The sequence below is a fragment of the Bombyx mori genome, chromosome 4, assembly GCF_030269925.1.
Source record: "Bombyx mori chromosome 4, ASM3026992v2".
In the NCBI taxonomy this organism is placed as follows: domain Eukaryota; kingdom Metazoa; phylum Arthropoda; class Insecta; order Lepidoptera; family Bombycidae; genus Bombyx; species Bombyx mori.
Window position 1 is genome coordinate 11,462,759 of NC_085110.1, and position 14,582 is coordinate 11,477,340.

General features: G+C 38.3%; 2 protein-coding genes across 2 annotated transcripts; both read left to right on the forward strand.

The window, feature by feature from the left end:
- Nucleotides 1-2,724: 2,724 nt before the first annotated feature.
- On the forward strand, nt 2,725-5,598 carry LOC101743748 (THAP domain-containing protein 2). Its single transcript, XM_012694472.4, has 3 exons — nt 2,725-2,896; nt 3,459-3,627; nt 5,070-5,598. The coding sequence occupies exons 1-3, from the start codon at nt 2,826-2,828 to the stop codon at nt 5,412-5,414; spliced, it is 585 nt and encodes a 194-aa protein (XP_012549926.1). The 5' UTR covers nt 2,725-2,825; the 3' UTR covers nt 5,415-5,598.
- Nucleotides 5,599-11,752: 6,154 nt separating this feature from the next.
- On the forward strand, nt 11,753-14,199 carry LOC101743607 (conserved oligomeric Golgi complex subunit 6). Its single transcript, XM_004931027.5, has one exon. It carries the CDS (start codon nt 12,208-12,210, stop codon nt 14,068-14,070), a length of 1,863 nt encoding a protein of 620 aa, XP_004931084.2. The 5' UTR covers nt 11,753-12,207; the 3' UTR covers nt 14,071-14,199.
- The last annotated feature ends 383 nt before the right edge of the window (nt 14,200-14,582 follow it).

A 14,582-nucleotide genomic window follows, 5' to 3' on the forward strand; every position in this document is an offset into this window, starting at 1 on the left:
GCTACCTTCCATACCATACCTCTACCCTACCCTCCATATTTAAACTGGAGTGCTTTTTTTTTTTTTTTTTTTTTTTTTATTGCCCTTGCAGGCAGACGAGCATACGGCCCACCTGATGGTGAGTGGTTACCGTCGCCCATGGACTTCAGCAATGCCAGGGGCAGAGCCAAGCCGCTGCCTACCGCTTAATACTCTCCACAAGCCTCGTTTGAAGAAGGACATGTCATAGCGCTCAGGAAACACCGTGGAGGGGAGCTCATTCCATAGCCGGATGGTACGTGGCAAAAAAGATCTCTGGAAACGCACTGTGGATGACCGCAGTGGCTCCAGGTAGTATGGATGAACTCTACTCCGGTGGCGGGCGGTGCGATGGTAAAAACGAGATGCCGGTATCATCTCGAACAATTCCTCAGAGCACTCCCCATGGAACATACGGTACAAAATACAGAGGGAACCGAAGTCCCTCCGCAGACCCAGAGGCTCCAAACGATCCGTGAGAATGGGATTATCGACAATCCGAACGGCCCTCCTCTGTATGGAGTGCTTACTTCGTTTGACCTAAAAACTAAAAATATACTTTATGTCTGTGGTTTAGTTTATTTCTAAATATCAAAAGATGTAAGGAAAAACGGTCTGAAAAGAGAATGATTTATTAAGTTAAGTGGTAGTGTCCCTGTCGCACATATTATGCCGGCCACTCACATGCGCGCAAACATTCGTATAATGTACGAATATTTGCCCGCATGTGAAGGGCCGTCAAACATTCATTCGCAAACTTAGCAGTTATGCAAATGGGTTCGGTACTCAATTCGCGAACCCGTTTGCGCTCCTACACTTGTTTACGAATGTCTCACGAATTTCTCCTCCTTTTTAATTCGTCAATAGAATATTGAAGAGAAAAAGAGTTTTGAATTCTTTCCCAGACATCATTAACAGCCATGCTGTTTTTATGGGATTTCTTTTGATGAAGATACGCTACACAGTAGACGTCACGATCTATAAAAATAGCGAAACGTCCGTTGCCTTCGCAATCCTGGGCGCAACTGGTCACACGAATGTGTGGGAGACTACGCGAAGGATCGCGGTTCGCGCGCTTTGATGTCTGTTAAAAAACCGACACAGCTTGGAAAACCACGAATGTAGCGAAAACTTTGCATAATCATTTGCAAATGTCGTCCTACACTTGCGGGTTTGCGTATTCGTGCGCATGTGAGTGACCGGTGTTATGCTGGCCACTGACATGCGCCCAAATATTCGTACATTGTACGAATTTTTGCGCGCATGTGTAGGGCCGTCAAACATTCATTCGCAAACCTAGCGACTGTGCAAATGGGTTCGCATACTCAATTTGCGAACCCGTTTGCGCTTCCTCCTACACTTGTTTACGAATGTCTCACGAATTTCTCCTCCTTTTTAATTCGTCAATAGAACATTGAAGAGAAAAAGAGTTTTGAATTCTTTCCCAGACATCATTAACAGCCATGCTGTTTTTATGGGATTTCTTTTGATGAAGATACGCTACACAGTAGACGCCAGGAACTATGAAATGCCGATACGTCCGTTACCTTCGCAATCGTCGGCGCAACTGGGCAAACGAATGTGTGGGAGATTACGCGGAGGATCGCGGTTCGCGCGCTTTGATGTCTATTAAAAAACCGACACAGCTTGGAAAACCACGAATGCAGCGAAAACTTTGCATAATCATTTGCAAATGTCGTCCTACACTTGCGGGTTTACGTATTCGTGCGCATGTGAGTGACCGGTATTACACACAAAAAGCAGTGTTGCTAACTTAGTGGATTTTCTACAAAATCTGGTGATTTGGGCTCCTGTCCTAGTTATTAAAAATAGCTTTTAGTGATTAGTGGATTTTCTAGTAGTTATGATAATAATATATCTAAATACATATTATTTTAACGGCTATCTTATGAATACGATGTGACTTAAACTTAACTAGAAAATGTTACGACAACTTAGAATTTCCATCAAACGTCAAAAATTCAATTGGTTCATAAGAAACGTACATAAGTGAAAAATATTGGTGAAATGATTTTTCTGATGTTGACATTTTATTAAAATAAATTATATAAGAAATATAAATATATTGATGTTTAATAGAACATCATATATCAATAAAGCTCCTGAACAAAATTTTTATTGTTCTATAATAATAAGAAGAATAATAAGAACTTAAACATAATGGAAAATTTAATGGTAGGTACGTAGATTTCTGATGGTTTTCATGTGGAAATGGTGGGAAGCCAGATTAATTGTTGGCAGCATCTAAAAAGAGCCATGAATGGGACTTTTTGGCGGGAACGCGAGGAGTGAAGTTGTGTGATTAGTTTTATTTTGTCTATTTAGTGTTTCTTCAGGTTTAAATGTGTAATAACGGTGGTTTATTAACTGTCTAATAACTGTGAAAGTACACAAATGTGGGAAAATGGAACAAAGCTGGACGCTGGACGTCACTTCTCGGGATCCTCCAAAAAGTCCAATGAAAAAGTCTCAGTAGATGACCACCATTTTACTGAGATTATATTTCATCCCATATCATCTCATATCATTTCATTTGGTTTCATCCCAGTTGATTAATGTCTCAAATTAATCATCTTCATTTCATTTCATCATTTTTCATAAAAATAGAAAATAAATGACTTAAAGGTCTTAGTTACCAGGTCATAAAATCTTTAAAAAAAATACAAGCTATGAATGGATAAAAACAAATATGGCGTCTATTTACGTTTGTAGTTCGAAGCTATAGGGCACTGTTACAGTTTGTGGCTTGTTTTTTTTTCGAAAATCGTGAGAGTTTCCGTGTAATCATGGTAAACACTTGTATTGTAAGTGGTTGTAAGCGAGAATCCTATCCAGGCTGTGGAATATCTTTCCATAGGTAAGATTCATTGATTAATTTTTAGTGTGAGCATAAATTTTTAAAATATGAGATATTTTTTTATTATATTTAAAAAATTTATGCAATATATATTTAATATAATTTGTCTTGTAAATTGTGCTTAATCTATGTCATGTACTAAATTTGAAAAATCAATCGTGAAAAACTATAATTTTGCAATGTAAGAGCCATCACGTGGTACGTGGTATATTTTTTTACTTTTTTTTATTGCATTGAATAGCGTCGCACGCAAGCATGTACATAATTTGTCTGAAGTTAAGCGATACGACCGCTTATGGACAGTAGTAAAACCAACCGACACCATGTATTACAAAGCAATGCTTTGCATTCCACTGTGCTTAGACATGACATAATATGTTAAGTCTCAATATGTCCACTAGTTGCTCTGGATACAATGTCCCTCAAACTGCAACACAACAGTGCATATATACTGCTATTTGGCGTGAGAAATAGCTGTTTTTTTTTGTTTTTTCATAGAGTGTAAACCACAAATATCAATCGGTTGTTAAGGCATTGTCACAATTTCGTGTCCTGTTTTCAGGATTCCAGCTAATGAAAAACAGAGGGCTTTGTGGATTACTTCCATGAATCTTGACAATAATATGTCAAAATTTGCTTGCGTTTGTAGTTTGCATTTTAATCAAGATGACTATTTAACAGAAACTAAGAAAAAGTTAAAACCAGAAGCGGTTCCTTCAGTATTCCCTAAGGTAATAAAATGTTAGCTTGTTGCCTTTTTTAATATAATATGATATCTTACTACATAGTATTGCGATATGTTAGAGTTAGCTTAGCCATGTTACTGTTCTGTATATCAAACAATTAAGCTCAAGTAATGTGTCGTATTTCTATGTAATATAATCTCAGAATAATGACAAGAAATGTTCACAGTGTGCACACTTATGAGACAGAGTGATTCAGCGCTTTTTTTACTGCAATGAAAGGCGAGACGAGCATGCCATTCGCTTGATGATAAGCGATACGACCGCTCATGGATAGCAGCATAACCAAACAACACCATGAATTACAAAGCAAAGCCTGGCATTTCACTGCACTCGCCATCCTGAGACATATGATCTGAAGTCTCAATACACATAGTTACTCTGGCCACAAAGTTTTTGAAACTGGAAAACAACCGTGCATTTACACTGCTGTTTGGCGGAAGAACTAGAAATTGCGATGATACCCGATAGGCGACCTTTCACATATAAGGGACAGACCGCCATTAAATATGCTTTACGGCTGTATCATCCAAAACACTGCATCCGAGTATTTTCCATATACCCGTTGCGGTGCATATTTCCCCAAGATATATAAATATTTACAACTAAAAACACCAGGAGGAAATACCTGTCATATTTTTGTCATAAATATCGCTGTGCTCTCGTGTGGTATACTCTTATGTTTAATCTGTCAGGACTTTCATTGTTGATAGGCCAATATTGGTCTGTCTGACTCTTCGATTATTGTATTTTTTTTATTTTTTTTTTATTGCTTAGATTTGTAGGCGAGCTCACAGCCCACCTGGTGTTAAGTGGTTACTGGAGCCCATAGACATCTACAGCGTAAATGTGCCACACACCTTGAGATATAAGTACTAAGGTCTCAGTATAGTTACAACGGCTGCCCCACCCTTCAAACCGAAACGCATTACAGCTTCACGGCAGAAATAGGTGGGGCGGTGGTACCTACCCGTGCGGACTCACAAGAGGTCCTACCACCAGTAATTACGCAAATTATAATTTTGCGGGTTTCATTTTTATCACACGATGTTATTCCTTCACCGTGGAAGTCAATCGTGAACATTTGTTAAGTACGTATTTCATTAGAAAAATTGGTACCCCCGCCTGCGGGATTCGAACACCGGTGCATCGCTAGTTACGAATACACCGGACGTCTTATCCTTTAGGCCACGACGACTTCAAAATATATATATGTGTAGATCTTATCGAGTTTGAGTCCTAATTTGAGAGGTTTATGTGTACTGTGAATGGTATGTACATGGTGTAATGAATTTAATTAATAACCAATCTTATGAATTTCATTCAATTTGTAATTTGAGCACCTGTAAAGTTGCAAAAGATTTCAATCCTATAAAAAATTCAAAAAAAACTATGTAATAGCGTTACATATCAAGCCTTTTATGTTTCAGATATTTCAAGGAAGCAAGAAAACTACAGTTTTAAGTATTCAAAACATGGAACTAGAATCTTCTATACAGCCATCAACTACCAGCGATATCACACAAGCAGGAACTTCTTGCGAACGAGGAGGATCTTCTAGTAAATATGATGTTGGAATTTCTGGAGAACTGTCCTCTAGAAAGGTCAAACAAGAGGAAACAAGTACTCAGATGCAAGAATTAAAAAATACCCCAAGAAAAGCAAAATTACGACGAGATGTTAAGGTTTTGAAACAAAAACTTAAAAGGCGCGAAATAAAGATTGGAAATTTAAGGTCGATTTTAAATTTATTGAAGAAAAATGCAAAATTTTAATGATACTCATGGTCCACTTCGATATTGATTAAAATAAATAGTGTATTTCGTTGAAAAAACAGAATTTACCATAAAATAGAAGAAATTTATACTATATGTGTTTTGTGTTATGTGTATTGACTTGTCATTTAAAAGTTATTTATAATAATTGTCTACATATTACAAATAAACGAATTTTAGTTCATTTCATTTTTATAACCGGGCACCATTAATCAAATAGTTAACTTCGTTAATCGTTAATCTGATACAAAAGAAGTTAACTTCGTTAAACGTTAAAGCGTTACATTTCGGACGAATTAACGCAAGTTAATGTTAATCGTTAATCCGTTTATATGTGTAAAATTGCACCTTTATATCGCTGCGTCAATGAACTTATAAAAATTGTTGGCTTAGGTTCTGGAAGTGAACAGACTAGGAACAAAACAAAATACTTGTATAATTCAAATGAGTAATAATCGTCGGGCATAAGATGCATATTCTCCTTCATGAACATTAACATGTTCTCGTTGGAAAGCGAGGCTCGTTTTGGTGTTAAAATGTCTTTACCCGTGGAGCAAAGACGTTCAACTGCACCGCTTGATTTTTTTTCCTACCTTGGCATCCAAAATGCTGGGAGTCCTCAACAGAGCGAAGCGGTACTTCACGCCTGGACAAAGGCTTTTGCTTTATAAAGCACAAGTCCGGCCTCGCGTGGAGTACTGCTCCCATCTCTGGGCCGGGGCTCCCAAATACCAGCTTCTTCCATTTGACTCCATACAGAGGAGGGCCGTTCGGATTGTCGATAATCCCGGTCTCACGGATCGTTTGGAACCTCTGGGTCTGCGGAGGGACTTCGGTTCCCTCTGTATTTTGTACCGTATGTTCCATGGGGAGTGCTCTGAGGAATTGTTCGAGATGATACCGGCATCTCGTTTTTACCATCGAACCGCCCGCCACCGGAGTAGAGTTCATCCATACTACCTGGAGCCACTGCGGTCATCCACAGTGCGTTTCCAGAGGTCTTTTTTGCCACGTACCATCCGGCTATGGAATGAGCTCCCCTCCACGGTGTTTCCCGAGCGCTATGACATGTCCTTCTTCAAACGACGCTTGTGGAGAGTATTAAGCGGTAGGCAGCGGCTTGGCTCTGCCCCTGGCATTGCTGAAGTCCATGGGCGACGGTAACCACTCACCATCAGGTGGGCCGTATGCTCGTCTGCCTACAAGGGCAATAAAAAAAAAAAAAAAAACCTAAGCTGATAGCCTTCAGAGGCTATTTCAGCGTAACCTTAATTAAAGTAGAATTATTTTGTCCGTGCAGTTTGGGTCATAAAAAATCGGAGCGGTGAAGCGAGTATTTCGCTCTCTCTTCCACTCACGAGCCTTATGACGGGCATATTCATGTATTTAGTTTTGTCATTTTGTGGGTTAGTGATAAAAATGAAAGAAAAAATCACTAATCGAACACTTACACCACATATCGCCGCAGCAAGTTAACGAGAACGGCAGAAATTAACACTTTTTAACTTTTCGGGATCTATTCTTATTTCAGTGAAAAATTTTAACACATTTTTGATAACAACACGTGCAAATATTATTTTGAATAAATTCTGCCGTTTTGATACAAAATAAAGGAGTAGCCATTGTGTCACTAAAGAAATTCAGAGAACGAATGCATAAAAACACATTTCTCTTCGACATAATGTACTATAATTTGCAGGTAAGTATAAATTACTCTTAACATAACAATGTCTCACCACTCTTCGTATACCACCCCGCCGCTGTGTACCTGCCTTCGATTACTCATTTATTTTTATCGATAATGGCGTTGCGCCCGCGCTACATGCTCACCGCCCTAGCCGGGCTATGTTTTATGACCCAAACTGCACGGACAAAATAATTCTACTATAGCAGGTGAGCTCACGGGGCTCAAGCCGAAGTGATGCTAACACTGACCCTAGCAAGACCAGTGCTTCGCAGAATCTACCACCGGATCGGAAACGCAACCCACTGAGGAGATCCGGCGAGAAACTCAGTGGGCGGTGTCTGTGCGTTAATTTGCTCGTCGAGCCCTTCGTCCCAAGCGACGGGTTCGACGAGCGAATTAACTCATGGACAGCAATCTTGTATTTAATGAATAGATTTATGTATATCTGTTCCCCGAGAAATGCAGCATCGTTGATCGGCAAAATATATATCTAACTCTGCCATTGCCGGTCCCAAGCCGGGATGAGAAAAGAGGAGGGTTGAGTAGAGCTGGACATTCCTACCGTAAAACGTCAACGCCGAGCACTGGGCGGCGGGAAATAACCCAGCCCCCAGATACAACCAGAGACCCGGAGCGGGACCAGTTTGCCGTGAAGGACTAAATCCCTTCGAAATACTGATGTGGAAGGACGTGGGAACCCACCACAATTACATCCCAAGAGAGTCATGTACAGAAAAACATTTAAACTGTTTCAAGGCCATGACCACGACCCTCAGTAATGAGGAAACCGACGCAAGGAGGAGGAACTAGTCATAATACAACCAATTTTAAATCAATTGAACAAGTGAACGTAGCAAATGAGCACCCGATACGCGCAGACGATGTGTATTGCAGTGTCTCACAGCCGAATACGCAAACGCTATTCAAATATTAATTTGCTTTTAACTGTGGACGGCCCACTTAGCCAGTACATTTAAGTGGGATTTGCGTAGTTAAGTGCAACATAATATTTAAGTTACGTTTGAGTATTCGGACGTTAGACATGAGTTTAAGGAAGTTTAAGTAATAGAACTGAGGTAATGACGTTTGTAACAAAATTCAGTGCTAGATGTTCGACCACGAAGTAATTCCCGAAAAAACAGTTTTAACTACGAAAGTGTTAGACAAAGCAATGTTTGGAATTGAATTAACTGTCGCAAGCACGTGTGCTGTATTTACAGGGGGCTTCACAGATATACTTGAGGTAAAATTCAAAATTGATGTACATTTGTATAATTTTGTCCTATAAATAAATTTTATATGGTCACCACATTAGACAAGGACACTGCGATCAACATGTTTTCTCTCGAGAGACCGTTTCTCTGTATTTGACAGCACTCCAGTCGTAGCTACTTATAACTATTAACTCCATGGGTCGCACCCAAAAAACCATAGACCTATATAGTAGGGACACGACATATTGTTCTATACGTACAATTGCTTATATAAATAGCACCCATTTTGAAGGCACATACATAAACATATATCTATCTCGCTCTTACTCAGCACTTTAACTCGCAGGAAAACAATATAACAGGATTTCAGTCCGTACATAAAATGAAACATGAATATACGTAAATGTCTCCGTCTCCGTCTAATGAGGCCGAAAATCCGCCATGTTTAGCGCGCCAAATGTCATTGTCACGTCAGTTCGGCCGTCTGTTTTGGGTTGTACATTATTTATTGACTTTGATATCGATTTAATATGATTGCTTATATAAAATTTCTAATTTTATCATGCTTAAAACATACAAAAATAATAATTAAAACATATTTTATAGGATCTCAAGAAGGTCGATGCCCCAAAACTATTATCTATATATATTTAAATTCATTATGGAGCCCTCATCCGAAACATAGATTATACACTTAATAATATATTTGAATCCGAAATATCGGGCACCATTTTTCGGTCGGAATCTATTCATCATGACACTAATCATAAATACCTCTTTAAAATATGTCATCTATACTAATATTATAAAGAGGAAAGATTTGTTTGTTTGTTTGTTTCGAATAGGCTCCGAAACTACTGGACCGATTTGAAAAATTCTTTTTCCATTAGAAGCCGACATTGTCCCTGATGAACATAGGCTACTTTTTTTATTTATTTTTTATTTTTTTGTTTTCATGTGTGTTTTAATGTTTCCGAAGCGAAGCGAGGGCGGGTCGCTAGTCAAAACATATTTAGACATTCTGTTTAGATATTTCGGGAAAAAGGCTACCGACAAAATCTCTTCGGAACTATTTAAATAAAATAGTTTTATTCCGCAGTGAGTAAAACACTATTGTAAATTCGTTAAATATTTATTAATTAAGTGATTTTAGAGAGGAAGTCACAAGGAATGACGTTTGTAATTTCATTAACGAATAAATGTTCTGTAGGTGTTTTTTTTTATCAGGCGGTCCCTTGATAAGTTTAAAATTTGAATCACTCTCACCTGAGAGTGATTCAAATGGTGCGGTGCACCTTCCTTGAGGTGCACTGCGGTAGTCTGTTACGGACTTTAGAGTCAGCAAAACAATTAAAATAGATTGTAATAGTCTAAGAAAAACACGTACTCAAAATACGATAACATTCAGCATGCTAGAAATGGGCTGATGGCACTGTACTATGCCATATCTTTATGTTTTGCGGCAAACGACAACTTTATAAAATCAGTGTAGCAAATTTTAAAAATCGTCATATCGTTTACTTGGAAAATTTGAAGCACGAACTCGTCTTAGATTTCACATAATATCTAAATCACATCATCTTTGCACATAACAATATACTTGATTCCTATTAAAGTATAAATTCTACAAATACATTCATACTCAACAATATTTAAAATAAAATAAGCCAAGAACGTTTATCGATAAAACCTACTAACATTAAAATCTTCTGGGCAGCACTAAAACCGCCATGTTTTGTGGCCAGATGACGTCACAGTGGCACGAATTTTTTGTTGACGTTTCCATAGGTTTCCTACTTCATTGCAAAAAACACAAATCATAGCTAATGTTAGTGACAAATATTAAGTATATAATCTATGGTTAGTAACCTACAGAAAAAGTGATGGCTTTTTGGCGGGAACGCGAGGAGTGAAGATGTGTGATTTGTTTTATTTTGTGTATTTAGTGTTTCTTCAGGTTTAAATGTGTACTGGCAAATGCAGTGTGGGACGGCCACCTACCAGATGGACCGACGACCTAGTGCAAATTGCTGGGTCACTTTGGATGCAGGTGGCAACGGACCGGCCGCACTAGACATCAGTTGGAGAGGCAGCAGTATTCAGCAGTGGACAGTAGACAGGCTGAGATGATGATGATGATGATGAAATGTGTAATAATGGTGGTTTATTAACTGTTTAATATCTGTGAAAGTGCACAAATGGGGGAAAATGAAACAAAGCCGCTGGACGTAACTTCTCGGGTCCTCTAAAGAGTCCACTAAAAAAAATTTTTTTTTTATTTTGCCTTATAGGCAGACGAGCATTTGGCCCACCTGATGGTGAGTGGTTACCGTCGCTCATGGACATCAGCAATGCCAGGGACAGAGCCAAGCCGCTGCCTGCCGTTTAATACTCTCCACAAGCCTCGTTTGAAGAAGGACATGTCATAGTGCTCGGGAAACACCGTGGAGGGGAGCTCATTCCATAGCCGGATGGTACGTGGCAAAAAAGATCTCTGGAAACGCACTGTGGATGAACGTAGTGACTCCAGGTAGTATGGATGAACTCTGCTCCGGTGGCGGGCGGTGCGATGGTAAAAACGAGATGTCGGTATCATCTCGAACAATTCCTCAGAGCACTCCCCATGGAACATACGGTACAGAATACAGAGGGAACCGAAGTCCCTCCGCAGACCCAGAGGTTCCAAACGATCCGTGAGAATGGGATTATTGACAATCCGAACGGCCCTCTTCTGTATGGAGTCAAATGGAAGAAGCTGGTATTTGGGAGCCCCGGCCCAGAGATGGGAGCAGTACTCCAAACGAGGCCGGACTTGTGCTTTATAAAGCAAAAATCTTTGTCCAGGCGTGAAGTACCGCTTCGCTCTGTTGAGGACTCCCAGCATTTTGGATGCCAACTTGGCTTTGCCTTCCAAATGACTCCGAAACTGGACATCGCTCGAAATGTCGACCCCAAGTATCCCAATACTCTTGGAAGGTTGTAGGGATACTCCTTGGAATTGCGGCGCCATGACAAAGGGGTCCTTCTTCGCAGTGAACGCGCAAACCTGTGTCTTCAACGGGTTGAATTGTACCAAATTCAATTCATCCCACTCAGAGGCTCGCGCCAGGGAGCTCTCTACTTCAGACACAAGTTTTGATCGTCTCTCTAGCACCACACGCACTCACAGAGCCCCTCGGGGATTCCATAAGCTGGTAGCTTCGACAGAAGTGCCCTATGCCAGACCCTGTCGAAGGCCTTCGCGATATCAAGGCTCACAGTGAGAGCCTCGCCCTTGCTCTCCAAGGCTTCAGCCCACCTGTGAGTAAGGTATACAAGAAGATCGCCAGCTGAGCGACCGTGACGGAAACCGTACTGTCGGTCACTGATGTGCAGTATTTGGAACCATTTTCAAGTTCTGATAGCCTATAATTAATTAATAAATTCATGAACAGAGAGTAATTGGAGTTTTTATCTAAATTTCGAACCCCACATTCGCCACAGTAAGATTTTCAAACATTATCCTTGATCATTGCATAAATTTTTACATTTGCATGTATCACACAGAATCAGCCGCTATAAGAAAAAAAATTATCAAAACGCTTTACTCCAATTTCCCCCATATTGCTAGCGTCAATTTCTTTTTTCCCTTTTGGCCATCAGATCCTGGTAGACCTATAATAGTGTTCTGTAAATAGTACTGATTTAGCTTAAAGCACTTTGCTTCCAAGCCAGTAAAATTAATTAAAAAAAAACCTACACTGACGCACACAGCTGACACAAGCATAAAAACGTAGTGATTACTAAACACAAGTGTATTTAAGAAATCACAAATAATAGGTGTACTATTTAGAATGTTCATAAACATTGTGTGTATTAATTTGTAAAATTTTCAGTAATTAAAACTTAAACAATGGAGACATATACGGCAAATCCCATCAGACAAAGAATCAATAAAATATTTGACAACCACATAGCTTCAGATAGTACAGATGCTTTGCATTCTGTATCAGGATTATGCTCCTCTAACTCTGCATACACGCGAAGAGTACTTGTGAACGAAATAGAGAAAAGAGACACACTTGTGAATAAAGCCGTATTAGCAGAGTATAGAAAAGTCAAAGATAAATTTCAGTCCTTACTTGATTCTCTGGACTCACTCAATTCAGCAGTCAATGACATGTCGAAAAGATTAAATGATTCTAAAACAAAAACACACCACTTGATTACCCAGACCACTAATTTAAAGGATGAAAGAAAAAAAACAGAAAAGAAACTAGTTTGGGTGAATGCGTATGTGAACAGTTTTCAACTTAGTCCAGATAAAATTGATTACCTTTGTAATGTGTCGATAAAAACACCACTTACCTTGGATTTCTTTAAAACTCTATCACTAATTGAAAAATTGTATGAAAATTGTAAAGTACTAGTCAGATGTTGGTATGAAACTTCAGCATTTGATATAATGGAAATAGTGGGCTTGCAACAAGAGGTTGCAATAGAAAAGCTTTATCATTGGACAATTGGAGCTTGCCTCAGCACAGATTCCCCTAATAATGCTCTTATCCCCTTGGCTTTAGCTAAATTTCAAAATAGGCAAGTTCTTTTTAGTAATATAATTGATGAATATTGTTCAGCTAGAAAAGCTACAATAGTTCAATTATTTATTGATGCCCTAACTAAAGAAACGGAAACTGTTCCAAAACCAATTGAATTTTACGCTAATGATCCTAAGAGATATATTGGTGATATTTTAGCTTGGGTGTATCAAATTATTCCAATAGAAAAAGAAAATTTGCAAATTTTATATAAACACTGTAATATGTCTGATAAAAAACAATACATTATTGAAGCTTTGATTAGCATAATGGAAGCTATATGCCCCTTATTAAAAATTAGGGCTGAACTTATATTAAAACCTGATAAAGATCCATTAGTGTTATGGTCAATTACACATCAAATAATTTATTACAAAGAAGTAATTCAAGCTATCATACCTAAAGGACATTTAATAAACACTCTGGATGAGCTACTAAAAAAGAGTGAAGATGTATTTCTTATGACATTAGACAGCAAAATACAAAAAGAATTGAGCCATGGAGTGAAAGCACCACCAGTGGATTTAAATCCATCGATAGTAGTAACTGACTTGGTCAGTTTCCTGAGAGATCTTTTGACTATTATGAACAGCTCTAACAACTTCAATATATCTGAGAGGAAAATGATTGTTACTCACATTTTAGATCCATTACTACAATCAGTCAATGAAACTGCTTGTCATCTGAGTCCTACGGATATGTCTGTTTATATGTTGAATTGTATTTATCACATACAGTGCACTTTATCCTTATATACATTAATGGATGAATATAATGAGAGACTACAGGCACAATCAGAAGCCCAGATTGATACATTGACATCAGAGCAAGCTAGTTATTTAGTTGCAAATTTAAATCTGGGCCCGATTTACACAATATTACAAGAAAAGATTAGTGGGCCACTCTCAGCCATTCCAGGGATGGATACGTCAACTCTAAAAACATTCTTAAACAAATTTGATACATTTTTATTAGGACCAGATTCTTATATTTTACCGCAGCTCAATTTGCTTTTAAGTCACTCTCATAAATTGGGTGTGAAGAAGAGAGCTTTTGAAGTAATACTAGCTATTTATGAACAATTGTATAAAGCTATTCATGACCCTAATAATGGTTACACAGATCATTTGTCTATTGTAAAGAGAACTCCAGATGAAGTCAACAAATTGTTGAAATAAGAGTTATGTACATAAGAATAGTTAAATATATGTAATTGGATACAGAAATAATATAAGTTAGAGGTATTATTAAATATTTTGGGGTAAAACTCAATTTATAGTTAACTAAATAAAAAGTTAATGAAAAGATTTTTGTAATTTTATTCAAATCCATAAATGTGTGCAATATATATATACGTGTGTAGAACAATTTCCTGAATCTAGCTAACAACATTTTCAAGTAAATTTTGCATATTATACAAAGTTCAGAAAAAATCTCTAATGCTATACATTCCCGATCCTGCGGAAAGAATGGAAAGCAGTCGACGTCTCCCAAAACGTCATCTCGGATCGTCCCGATCCACTAACGGTGCTTTTACTAGTTAAGGTTACGCTGGAATAGCCTCTCAAGGCTACCAGCTTAGGTAGGAAAAAAATGCTATAATTTTAATCGTGTAAGCACTGGAACAATATTTATAGTATTTTCTCGTTTTCCTGATTTGTATTTCGTAAACATAATTGATACTACTTTT